The following is a 12,698-nucleotide window of genomic DNA, read 5'->3' as shown; positions in this document are numbered from 1 at the left end:
ACAAATGCCTGAGACATGGCATTTACCCGAGATGGAGATCCCTCCAATCTCTGTCCAAGGGTATACACACTGCCTCTGAAAATGCTGAGAGAAACACACAAATCTCCGTGGCTTTTCCACATTCCCTTTAGCCGCAGATTCGAGCTGAGAAGACCCTGGAGTTTCCTGCATTGGGGAACGCTGTTGCTCCTGTCTCCAACCGCTGCTCCTGTAGCTGTACGGATCGGCACTGTTGGAGAGCAGGCATGAGTCAGGTGCACCCCCAGAGCCCTCACCCACTACTGGAGGTCCCTCCTCCCACTCTTTACTCATCTGTCACCCTTGAATGACCCGTGGGAGCTAAAAGCCGTGATTTATTGCTGACATGGGGAAAGGGTTCACGCTCTATACTGTGCATATTGTGACATTTCAGTTGGAATCACAGAATGGTTACAGCACAGAAGGAGGCCATTCAGCCCACAATGTCTGCATCAGCTCTCCAACTCTCCAGCAATTCACCCAGTGCCATTCCTCCACTTCGCCCCCCCCCCCCAAACAACCCGACACATTCTTCCTTTTCAGGTAATAGTTTGATGTCCTTTTGAATGTTTCAGAAGGACCTGTGTCCACCACACTCTCAGACAGTGCATTCCAGACATTAACTACTCACTGCGGGAAAATATCTTTCCTCGCGTCGCTTCCTTTGTCAGTTATTTTAATCCATGCCCTCTCGTTCTTGATCCTTTCACAAGTGGGAACACATTTTCCCTGTCTACTCTGACTTGATTCCCCATGATTTTGAATGCCTCTCGAGTCTCCCTTCAAACTTCTTTTTTTCAAGGAAAACAGACCTAACGTCTCCAATCGAGTGGTGTGGTGACATTAATGCAGCATTAGTGACTGTTATGTGCCAAGTGGCAGTGCATCTTCTAATATTGTGACCAAGGAGGTGGGTGACCTCCATCAGCTTTACCCATGGACCGTGCTGCCCTGTCAATCTACAATACGTATTCTTCCGTAGAGGGCAATGTTCCTGCGACTGTCGCTCCACCAACCAGGTTTCTGCCTCTCCCTTACCGATGTGGGCCCTCTTCTCCAGCAATGAGAGGAAACAATAATAATAGCTTATTGTCACAAGTAGGCTTCAATGAAGGTACTGTGAAAAGCCCCTAGTCGCCACATTCCGGCACCTGTTCAGGAAGGCCGGTACAGGAATCGAACCTGCGCTGCTGGCCTTGTTCTGCATTACAAGCCAGCTGTTTAGCCCACTGGGCTAAACCAGCCCCAACAAAGGAAACAAATAAGGAATGTGTGGGGAGAACGGAATGGAAACTTCATGGGTGGGGAGGGGTGACCATAAGGAATGGCCAATAGAACGAGGCTGTGTCCGACGTGGCTGCCCAGATGGGGATATGAGGGTGTGCCTCAGGCATGAATGGACATTCGAGGTGTTTTGTTCTGAGGAGCGCTTTGGAGAAGAATGCTGTGGATGTCAGAGTGTAGGGTTTATCATGCCATTCACTTTCCTGTCTCTCTTAGGCTGTCTCCATGGCCCATGTAGGTACCAATGACATAGGCAGGACAAAGGAGGATGTTTAGCTTAGTCAGAATTGTAATGTCCTTGTCAGATGGCCTGATTTATATTACAAGAACTATTGTAGCTAAAGCTATTCCGGAAAATAAAAAACAGACCATGATAGGAAGGGATTGAAAGTATAAATACAACAATAAATCAACAGATGAGATTAGAGGTTACAAAAGGATAAGACTGGAGGCCAGGGAGGATCTAAGGAGGTGGGATACACGACACATAACGTTGGCGCGGAGCGTCCAAGTGGTGAAAATGAATATTCTGCCGAGGTTCTTGTGGTGAACGTATAAAGAGCAGTAGCCCTGTAGGCGGCTCTCAGTCGCACGGCAGTCGCAGGCAGGCACTGTTCTAGTCGATTAAATTGATGCGACCATCAATTTACGTGAGACAGAGTGTAGATGTAAACTGTGGCTTTAATCGACTAGAACAGTGCCTGCCTGCGACTGCTCTGCAACTGAGAGCCGCCTACAGGGCTTCTGCTCTGTAAAGCACGGTAGCCTTGTGGATAGCACAATTGCTTCACAGCTCCAGTGTCCCAGGTTCGATTCCGGCTTGAGTCACTGTCTGTGTGGAGTCTGCACATCCTCCCTGTGTCTGCGTGGGTTTCCTCCGGGTGTTCCGGTTTCCTCCCGCAAACCAAAGGTGTGCAGCTTAGGTGGATTGGCCATGCTAAATTGCCCTTAGTGTCCAAAATTGCCCTGAGTGTTGGATGGGGTTACTGGTTATGGGGATAAGGTGGAGGTGTTGACCTTGGGTAGGGTGCTCTTTCCAAGAGCCGGTGCAGACTCGGTGGGCCGAATGGCCTCCTTCTGCACTGTAAATTCTATGAGATATGTTCACCACAGTTCTTGATTATCTTTCAGGCTCTCCCGATCTTTACACCAAAGGCCTTTTTTCGGAAAGTGGGCATGATCATCTCGAACTTTGTATGGAGGGGAAGGTGCCAAAGGTGGGGAGGACCATGCTGCAGGGGCAGAGGCAGCAGGGGGGGGGGGGGGTGGCATTGCCGACCTTGCTTCATTATTATTGGGCGGCGAATGTGGACAAGATGCGGTGGTGGTGGGAAGGAGAAGGGGAAGAGTGGGTTAGGATGGAGGAGGAATATTGTAAGGGGTCTAGTTTGAGGGCTATGATGATGGCAGCGTCGCCAATGGACCCCGAGTAGGTATTCAGGGAGCCCGGTGGTGCAGTCCACGGTGAATATATGGGCCGGGATGGGGTTGGAGAATCCCCGGGGTGGGGGGGGCGTGAGAATCGCGCCATGCCGCCCGACGCCAGCTCGCAGATAATCTGCCGCCGATTCTCGGGCGCCCGCGGGATCGCCGCTGCACTGGTCGGGGGCCGTTGGAAGTCGCCCCCCCCCGGCGATTCTCTGGGCCTCGACGGGCCGTGTGCCTGCCGAGTTTGGCTGAGTCCCACCGGTATGGGTCACGTATGGTCCCGCGCAGCGGAACCTGGAAGTTGTGTCTGCGGGGGCCATCCTGGTTGGGGGGAGGGGGGGGGCGGTGCAAAGGGATCCGACCCCATGGGGGGGCCCTCCACAGTGGCCTGGCCTGCAATCGGGGCTTACCGATCGGTGGGCGGGCTGGTACCATGGGGACTATGTTACTCCATGCCAGGCCCCTGTAGGGCTCCGCCATATTGCCCGTGGGCCGGCGCGGAGACAGAAACGCATGCGCATGCGCAAACTTGCGCCGGCCGTAGCGAGCATGCGTGGACTCATGCCAGCCATGCTGCGCCTGCTGGAGCAGCGGAGACCACTCTGGCACCGATCTAGCCCCGTAGGAAGGGGAGCATACCTGACAATTGAGGACCGTTGACGCCGGAGTGGTTCACGCCGCTTTTCACGCCGGCGTCAGAAGTTGGCCGTGGGATTGGAGAATCCCAGCCATGGAATCAGCTGAGGAGGCACTTTAGGATGGAAGGGATGTCAGTGCTAATGCCGCTGTGCGAGAATCATGGGTTTGAGCCGGGGGGGGATGGATAGTTTATACAGGAGGTGTGATGCACTATTAATTACGACGAGACGAGAGTAGAGTGTAATCGAGGCTTTATTACGCAGAGATGTGTAGCCTCCTGCAACTGCTGCCAAAATGGCTGCAGCTTGGTGAGCCCACACATTTATACTCTGCCTACTGGGCGGAGCCAGCAGGCAGGGATCGACTCCCGTACCTGTAGTACAGGAGCCTTACCGTATTACACCCATATGTGATATATATACAACAGTGGTGACTACCACATGTAGCCTCCCGCAGCTCCTGCCGAAATGGCTGCAGCTCGGTGAGCACACACATTTATACTCCGCATACTGGGCGGAGCCTGCAGGCGGAATCTACCCCGTACCTGTAGTAGCCTTACTGTATTACACCCCATATGTGATGTATATACAACAGTGGTGACTACCATAAGGTGGAGGGAAGTGGGGCTGGTCAAGATGAGGGATTTGTATTTGGAGGAAGGATTTGCCAGTCTGGAGGAGCTAAGGGAGCGGGTAGAGCGGCGAGGTGGAGTGAGTTCAGGTATCTGCAGGTTCGGGACTTCGTGCGCAAGTTTTGGAGGGGGTTCCCTAGCTTGTGGGTGGTGAAGACCAAGGAGAATTGGGAAGCGGAGTTGTGGGGAGATCAATTGGGGAGTATGGAGAGAGGCACTGCATAGGGTAAACGGGACCTCCTCTTGTGCAAGGATGAGCCTGATACAGTTTAAGGTGGTGCACAGGGTACATATGACTCGGGCGAGAATGACTGGGTTCTTTCAGAGGGTAGCAGATGAGTGTGAGAGGTGTGGGTGGGGGCCAACAAATCATGCGCACATGTTTTGGGGTTGTGAAAAATTGGGAAGATTCTGGGCGGGAGGGTTTGCGGTCTTAGCCAGGGTAGTGGAGGAGGAGGTAGATCCGGACCCTTTGGTGGCGATATTTGGGGTTTCCGAGAGCCGGAGCTCATGGAGAGACGGAAGGCCGATGTCGTGGCCTTCGCCCCTCTGATTGCACGGCGGCGAATTTTGCTGGAGTCGCGGTCGGCATCGCCGCCGGGGGTAGGGGCTTGGTTGGGTGACCTGCACGATTTCCTGCGGTTGGAGAAGATAAAGTATGAGTTAAGGCAGGGGTGGGAAAACTACGGCCCGCGGGCCGCATGCGGCCCGCCAAAGGTCTTTATGCGGCCCACCAAGTCATTAAAAAAAAAAAAATTTTTTTTTAAATTTCTTTTTCCATTTTTAATTTTTTTTTAAGGTTAATGGGGGGGCTGTTGGGTTACGTACTGGTATAGGGTGGATACGTTGACTTGAGTAGGGTGATCATTGCTCGGCACAACATCGAGGGCCGAAGGACCTGTTCTGTGCTGTAATGTTCTATGTTCTGTGTTCTATATGAGGCGCCCAGAATCATAACCGGGTGAAGTAATTATTTTACTTAAATACTATGCGGCCCTTTAAAATTGTGAATTTCTGAATGTGGCCTTTGCACGGAAAAGTTTGCCCACCCCTGAGTTAAGGGGTTCAGCAGGGGGGTTTGAGAAAAGGTGGGGGATGTTTGTGACCGTGTTTGAGGAGCTGTTCGTCGCGGGGGGTGGGGGCTGGGTGGTGGGGGGAGGGGGGGGAGGGTGAAAAAGGGGAAAAATCTGTCCAGACTGTATAGTTGATTGTTGGGAAGTATGTTTCCCGGGGTGTTTATTGGCTGTAACCTGCTTTGTTACATGTCTGTAATAAAATACATTTAAAAAAAATAATAAAAGGATAAGACTAATAGTCCTGTATCTGAATGCAGGTAGCATTTAAAAGAAAACAGATGAACTGAGAGCACACATAGAAATATATAAGGATGATTTGCTAGCTGTTTCAGAGGCATGGCTGCAGGAGGACATGGATTGGGACTGAAACATTGAAGGGTATTGAGGAAGAAAAGAAAGCAGGTTGAAGGGTTTATTTGTGAGTGAATGATGGTATTAGCACAATAGAGAGGGAGAACCGAAGTTCAGGAAACGGGATGTGGAAATGGTTTGGTCGAGAGGAAAAATGGTAAAAGCAATAAGTCATTTGTGGGAGTTGTGTACAGGTCCCCTAACAATAACCACGCAGTAGGGTGGAGGAAGGAATAATGTGAAGTCAGCAAGGCGCGGAAATAATCCTGGGAGATTTTAATCTACATATAGACTGTGAAGGCAGATAAGTAAAGGTAGCCGAGATGAGTTCATTCAATGTTTTCAGGATAATTTCTTTGAACAGCACATTCTGGAGACAACCAGAGAGCAGGTTATATGAGATGTGCTATTGTGCAATGAGAGATGGGAGTAATTAATGATCTCGTGATGAAGGTACCCCTAGGTAGCAGTGATCATAATATGGCTGAATTTTACATTCAGTTTGAGGAAGAGGGGCGTGGGTTTGAGACCCTGGACGGGATTCTCTCTATCTCGTGGCAGAGTGTTGACGCCGTTGTAAATGCCGTCGCGTTTTACAACGGTGTGAACGGGCCGCTCTGAGGAGCGATTCAGGCCCCGCAAATGGGGCCAGCACGGGCGCGGCGAGAACCACGGGGGGCATGGCGCCAGACTGGCGTCGGATACGTGGGACGTGTTAATGATGTCGATACGCGGGACGCATCAATGACGCGGTGCTGTGGCGCCTAAAGGTGCATGAGCAGCGCACAGTCCCGAGACCTTCAAGATGGCCGCCGCCCGCCGTGCCTCCCTGAGGTTCCTGGGCCATGACCTCGATAAGTTGAGGAGAGGGGGCGAACCTGTGTCCCAAATGGGGACAACCGCCACCCGAGCAGCACAGTCTGGGGTAATTGGAGGGAGGTGGGCAACGATGTCAGCGCAGTGGGGCACACCTCATGGAACGATGAACAGTGCAGCAAGAAGATGCACGACCTGACGAGGGCAGCCAGGGTGAGTACATTTTGGCAGGAAGAATGGGTGGGTTGTTGTTTGAGGAAAGGTTCGTCGCTGGGCTCGTATCCACTGGAGTTTGGAAGAGTAAGGGGCGACTTGATTGAAACCTCTCAGACCCAGATTGGCATTAACAGGGTGGATGTGGAGAGGATGTTTCCACTTGTGGGAGAATCTAGAACTAGGGATCACCGTGTCAAAATATCGGCTTGCCCATTTAAAATGGAGATGAGGTCAAATGTTTTCAGCCAGAGGGTCGGCAGTCTTTAGAACTCTCTACCTGAAAAGGTTGTAGAAGCAGAATCTTTTAATATTTTTACAGTAGAGGTGGGCAGATTCTTGGGAAGCAAGGGGGTGAAAGGTTATTGGGGTCGTCGAGAATGTGCAATTGAGGTTATAAGCAGATCAGCCATGATCTTATTGAATGGCGGTGCAGGCTCGATGGGCCGAAAGGCCTACTCCTGCTCCTTGCTCGTATGAACTTTTCATTAGATGTCTTCAAGCACTGCATCCAGCTGCAAGGAACAACATTCCTGCTGCTCACTACCTCAGTAACTTCCAACCACACCTTTTGGGTTTGGGAAGCTTCTCTTTAAATCCCATTCACAGCAAATGCTCCCTTCCCTCTCTCAACACCTCCACCCTGCCATCCAGGGAAGAGTCATTGAACTTGGCGAACAACCTTTCCGTGACTTCCTGTTATCATCCTTCTTTTGGCTTCGCAAGGAACGTTGAATGCAACCACTCTTGGCTCCTGCCAGGGCAGCTGTAAATGGCAAGCCCTTCATTGGCACGCAAATTCTGTGATTGGTCAAGTAACTTAAAAGCGGGACACTTGAGTTAAACAGCAGCGAGAAACCTGCGGCTGAAACAAAAGGCTCTCTGACCTGATAGAATCATAGAACACCGACAGTGCAGAAGGAGGCCATTCGGCCCATTGAGTCTGCAGCGACCCTCTGAAAGAGCACCCTAACCAGTTCCACTCCCCTGCCCCATTCCCGTAACCCCATCTCATCTTTGGACACTGAGGGGCATTTTAGCACGGCCAATCCGCCGACCTTGCACATCTTTGGACTGTGGGAGGAAACCGGAGCACCCGGAGGAAATCCACGCAGGCCCGGGGAGAATGTGCAGACTCCGCACAGACAGTCACCCGAGGTCTGAATTGAACCCGGGTCCCTGATGCTGTGAGGCAACTGTGCCACCCGTACCAGCTCCCCTCCAACTGAGAGCCGTGTGAGAGAATAACATTCTGCCCATTCAGTCTAAAATTCTTCATTCAGGAACCTCTAAAATCACTACTTCAAAAACAATGAATATTTGGCTACAGCTTAAGTTACACCAAGCTCACGGAAATTGGGCAGTTCCACAGGAAGAGTAAGTTATTTAGTAAGACCGAGAACTGTGCTTGCTGTCAAACCAATGGCCTTGCCCAGCATTTGTCACTGTGAACATAGGAGTTGTGAACATAAGAACGGTAGCATTGTGGATAGCACAATTGCTTCACAGCTCCAGGGTCCCATGTTCGATTCCGGCTTGGGTCACTGTCTGTGCGGAGTCTGCACATCCTCCCCGTGTGTGCGTGGGTTTCCTCCGGGTGCTCCGGTTTCCTCCCACAGTCCAAAGATGTGCAGGTTAGGTGGATTGGCCATGATAAATTGCCCTTATTGTCCAAAATTGCCCTTAGTGTTGGGTGGGGTTACTGGGTTATAGGGATGGGGTGGAAGTGTTGACCTTGGATAGGGTGCTCTTTCCAAGAGCTGGTGCAGACTCGATGGGCCGAATGGCCTCCTTCTGCACTGTAAATTCTATGAAACATAAGAACGAGGAGCTGGAGGAGCCCGCTCTGCCATTCAATATGATCATGGCTGATCCCATCTCGGCCTCACCACCACCTTCCTGCCCACTCCCCATAACCCTTCATCCCGTTACTATTAAAAACCTATCTATCTCCTCTTTAGTGTTTCGGTGTCCACTGCACTCTGGGGTAGAGATTTCCACAGATTCGCGAGCCTTTGAGTGAAGTAATTCCTCCTCATTTCGGATTTAAATCCTCAGCTTAAAACTATGGCCTTTTATTCTAGAGTGTGATATGTCCACAACGTTTCATTAAAAAGTTTCAGCTGGCTTTTTTGAGTTGCCAATCTTTTTGGAAGCTTGTTTTGTCAGAGTTTTCTATGTTGGCGTGTATCTGAACTCTGTACCAGTTTAACTCTGTGCCAGTGGACCGTGACAGCCAAAGAGCGAGGAATGCAAGCTTGCCAAGTTGGAGAGCAGTAAATCTTTCTCCCTTCATTCAAGACACTCTTCTGCACAGCCCGCAAAAATGTTAACCTATGATGATGTTTTAAAGGACATCGGAGATTTTGGAAAATACCAGAGATGGATTATCCTGCTTTTGTCTTTCAGCGGGGTGACATTTTCATTCCTGATTACGGTATCTGTTTTCCAGGGAGACATTCCGAATCACTGGTGCAGAGGTCCTCCTGGCACGGTGGAGCTGAGAGAAAAGTGTGGGTGGTCTCTGGAACAGGAAAGGAATTACACAGTGCCTCTGGAGAAACCGGGCAGCTCCTCGCACAGCCGATGTGAGCATTATAACATAGACTGGAACGCAACTTTTCTCAGCTGTGACTATCCCGTGCCATTAGTCACAAATAACTCCGGTGACGTACTACTCGCACCTTGTCAGAACGGTTGGTTTTTTGAAGGTTCACGTACAACAATCATAAGTGAGGTAAATATGATCACATTTGTTTCATGAATGTATTACAGGATCTACGTTTGCAAACTGGTAATATTGTTGCTGGTTCCTTTTGGTCTACATGTGTCTATTCGTGAAAGTGAACCTTTCTAAGGTTGACACCATGAATTACAACAGGAGGATTCATAGTATCCAAACCATTTACAGCACAGAAGAAGGTCATTCAGCCCAAAGTACCTGTGCAGGATCTTTACAAGAGCAATTCAATCTGGACCCACAACTCAGTTTAATCCCTGTGACCTTGCAAATCAATCTCCATGAACATGTAGAATTTCCTATTGAACGTTCCTATGGACTCATCTCCCATCTGCCTTTCGAGCGGTGCGTTTTAGATCTCCCTGTGGAAAAATTCTCCTAATTTCCATTCTTGTTCTAAAGCCAATTATTTTAAGTCTGCGTCCTCTGGTTACCAATCCACTTGCCAGGGGAAGCAGTTTCTCCCTACTTTGCTCTATCCAAAACCCTCTAAATTTTCAATACCTTTATGTAGTCTCCTTTCAAGAATCTACTCGAAGGAGAACAATCCCATATAACTGATTCCTCTCATCCCTGGCATCACCCTGATAAATCATTGACAGAACATCCGGAAAAAAAGGTGACAGATTCTGTTTATTTTTCCTTTGGACGTGGGGAGTTCTTAAAATTTAATTTCTACCTGTGAATAATTTATAGAAATCGCAATAAACCACTGTCACTCATCGCTTCCTCAATCTGTACATGTGGTTTCTCCTAAGTCATGGAATGTAAGTATCCTTTTGTCCTTGTGCCTTGTCAGGTTGAAGAAAAGTACAGAATCCAGATTCTCCAGCTGTCTCCAGACAATGAACAATCTTGAATAGCGTTATTATGTTGGCACATCTCCATAAACTGTTACCTTCGCCACCTGAACTGAGTCCAGCAGCCGAATTCTGGCTGTGATCTATGTTCAGTTCGCCCCTCTCTTTCTATCTGCTATCTTGTATTTTCCGTCGACCTCAGGAAGAATTTAATTGTGGCTAAGAATGAGAATGAGAAAAGGAAAGATCAGTTATTGGGTATCCTGATCTGCTAACACCAATGCGTGGATTGACTAACTTTGACTTTAGACTTTTATCGGGTCCATCCTCAGTCTAAGGTCTACGGTCTGTAACTAACTACCTAAAATAATGGATTTGTTTTAATCGCACTTCCTTTAAAAGGATTAGCAAGTTGCAGATTTAACCTGCAGAAGCCCCAGTTAATGGTTCCTTGCCAAAGATGACCCTTATAGTGTCTCTGAACCCTCCTCTCTGTTTTGGTGGCACGGTTGTTAACTCTCCTGAAGGGATGATCTTTTTGTTGGCTGACATTTGCTCTCCCAATTTATTTGAGCCATCTTGGTAAAGAACCTCTTTCCATTGCTTCGTGCTGTTTGATCATCTCCAGCTACTTCATTTTTTTTTAATGCCTTTACAGGATGTGGGCATCGCCTATTAGGCCAGCATTTATTGGCCATCGTTAGTTGCCCTTCAGAAGGTGGTGGTGAGTTGCCTTCTTGAACCGCTGCAGTCCTTTAGGTGTAGGTACACACACTGTGCTGTTAGGGAGTTCCAGGATTTGCCTCAGCGACAGCGAAGGCATGGCGATATATTTCTAAGTCAGGGTGGTGAGTGACTTGGAGGGGAACCTCCAGGTGGTGCGATTCCCAGGTATCTGCTGCTCTTGTCCTTATAGATGGTAGTGGTCATGGGTTTGAAGGTGCTGTCTAAGGAACTTTGGTGAGTTATTGCAGTGCATTTTGCAGATGGTACACATGGCTGCCATTATTTGTTGGTGGTGGAGGGTTTGAATGTTTGTGGGAGGATGAGATATCAAGCGGACTGCTTTGTCCTGGATGGTGTCAAGCTTCTTGAGTGTTGCGGGTGCTGCACTCATCCAGGCAAGTGGAGAGTTACGAGCCGTAGGATTCCTCGTTTTGGGAGTCACAGTATTAATGTGGCTAGTCCAGTTCAGTTTCTGATCTATGGTAACCCCAAGAATGTTGATTGTGGGGGATTCAGCAATGGTAATGTCATTGAATGTCAAGGGGTGATAGTTAGATCCTCTCTTCTTAGTGGCTTCCCTCATCATAAAATCAAGCATGGGGCTGTTTGCCTGCAATTCCACAGTGTTCAGTTCCACTCACGACATCTTTAAGAATGATGAGGTTCATTCAGCCAACAATGAAGCTGAGTAATATCCATGTTTGGGATGACAAGTGGCAGTTATCATTCACAAAATCTCAAACAAAGTCCCAGCCTTACCCCCACCTCTATTCACATCATGGAAATTATCATTTCAGATCTGTTGTGATCTCATTTAATGGTGGAGCAGACTGGATGGGCCGAATGGAATACTTCTGATCCTTCGTCTTATGGTCTTATCATGGAACACCACTGTCCAGCCATATCAACATGGTGGCTCCTGGATCAGTGTATCAGAGAGATCATGTATTATTTCTGATGCATTTATATGCATTGATATTTTCCCTTCCCAAAGGGAAAACCACAGAAAAGTCTTGTGATTTATATTTTACTATGGTTAGAGTGAGGAAAGGGAAGACCCCAAGTCTATTCAAATGGTGAACCAACCTCATGCTGTTGCCATTAATCTGAGCCACACTTTAACTGGCTAACCAACCTTTGTTAATTGGCTTCCCATATAGGTTCTTTATCCATTCTTTAATATGCAATCTCATTTATGTTGTGTTATGCATTATATGCAGCTTTGACCAAAAGAAACTCCAAACTTTGAAGTAAGTTCAATGTGATTTATTGAACCATTAGCACAGTTATCGATGAGTTCAACTCTCCTGCTAATCTTGCTATAGTAACTCAGTCTAACTAACCAGTCTGCTCTAAGCCACGTGGTGGGTGTGATGCTTCTGATCTGCCCCTGTCCTACTCGCTAAGTGTCGCCTGTGGAAAAAGACAGAGCATGTGTGCCCTGTCCTTATATATGGGTTGTGTAATGGCCCCTTGTGGTAGTGTCACCTCTGGATGCCTTGACTGCCCATTGGTCGTGTCCTATTCTATGTGTTCATTAGCTGTATGTCTGCATGTCATGACATCTCTGGTGCTCCCTCTAGTGTTTACTTAGTCATAGTGTATTTACATTAACCCCTTGTGTATTTACAGTGATGCATATCACCCCAATTTAGTTCACTCACAGGGCAAATCTGATTTCATACTTTCTTGTTGAACTGACCTTTGCTGTGGACACAAGTCCATTTGGGTGTTGAGCCTGAATAGTACTGTGGAGGCAAATGGCTGTGCTGCTATTTCTACTGGATGGGGCACAGATCAGAGAATTCAAGATGGAGTATGGGCAGGGTGGAGATGGGGAAATTGATGAATATGGGGGTGAAGACATTGAGGAGATTAAATCATTAGATCCCAGACCTTCTGGTCTCTGGACTTTTTGGAGACTGGGCCTACCCCCAAAGCTACATTTCGGGAACCTGTGGAATTTCCGACTCACT

The 12,698-nt window shown here is 48.6% G+C and overlaps 1 protein-coding gene across 1 annotated transcript in view; it reads left to right on the top strand.

Annotated features, from left to right (window-relative positions):
- The first annotated feature begins 8,707 nt into the window (after nt 1-8,707).
- The window catches only part of LOC119977728 (solute carrier family 22 member 3-like), a 50,373-nt gene continuing 46,382 nt past the window's right edge, over nt 8,708-12,698 (top strand). Inside the window, exon 1 of the mRNA XM_038818928.1 lies at nt 8,708-9,193. Within this exon, the coding sequence (XP_038674856.1) occupies nt 8,783-9,193 (411 nt within the window). The 5' untranslated portion in view covers nt 8,708-8,782. The remainder of the gene's footprint in view (nt 9,194-12,698) is intronic.

This window comes from Scyliorhinus canicula, chromosome 1 (genome assembly GCF_902713615.1).
Source record: "Scyliorhinus canicula chromosome 1, sScyCan1.1, whole genome shotgun sequence".
In the NCBI taxonomy this organism is placed as follows: Eukaryota; Metazoa; Chordata; class Chondrichthyes; order Carcharhiniformes; family Scyliorhinidae; genus Scyliorhinus; species Scyliorhinus canicula.
This window is presented reverse-complemented; position numbering and strand designations above follow the sequence as displayed.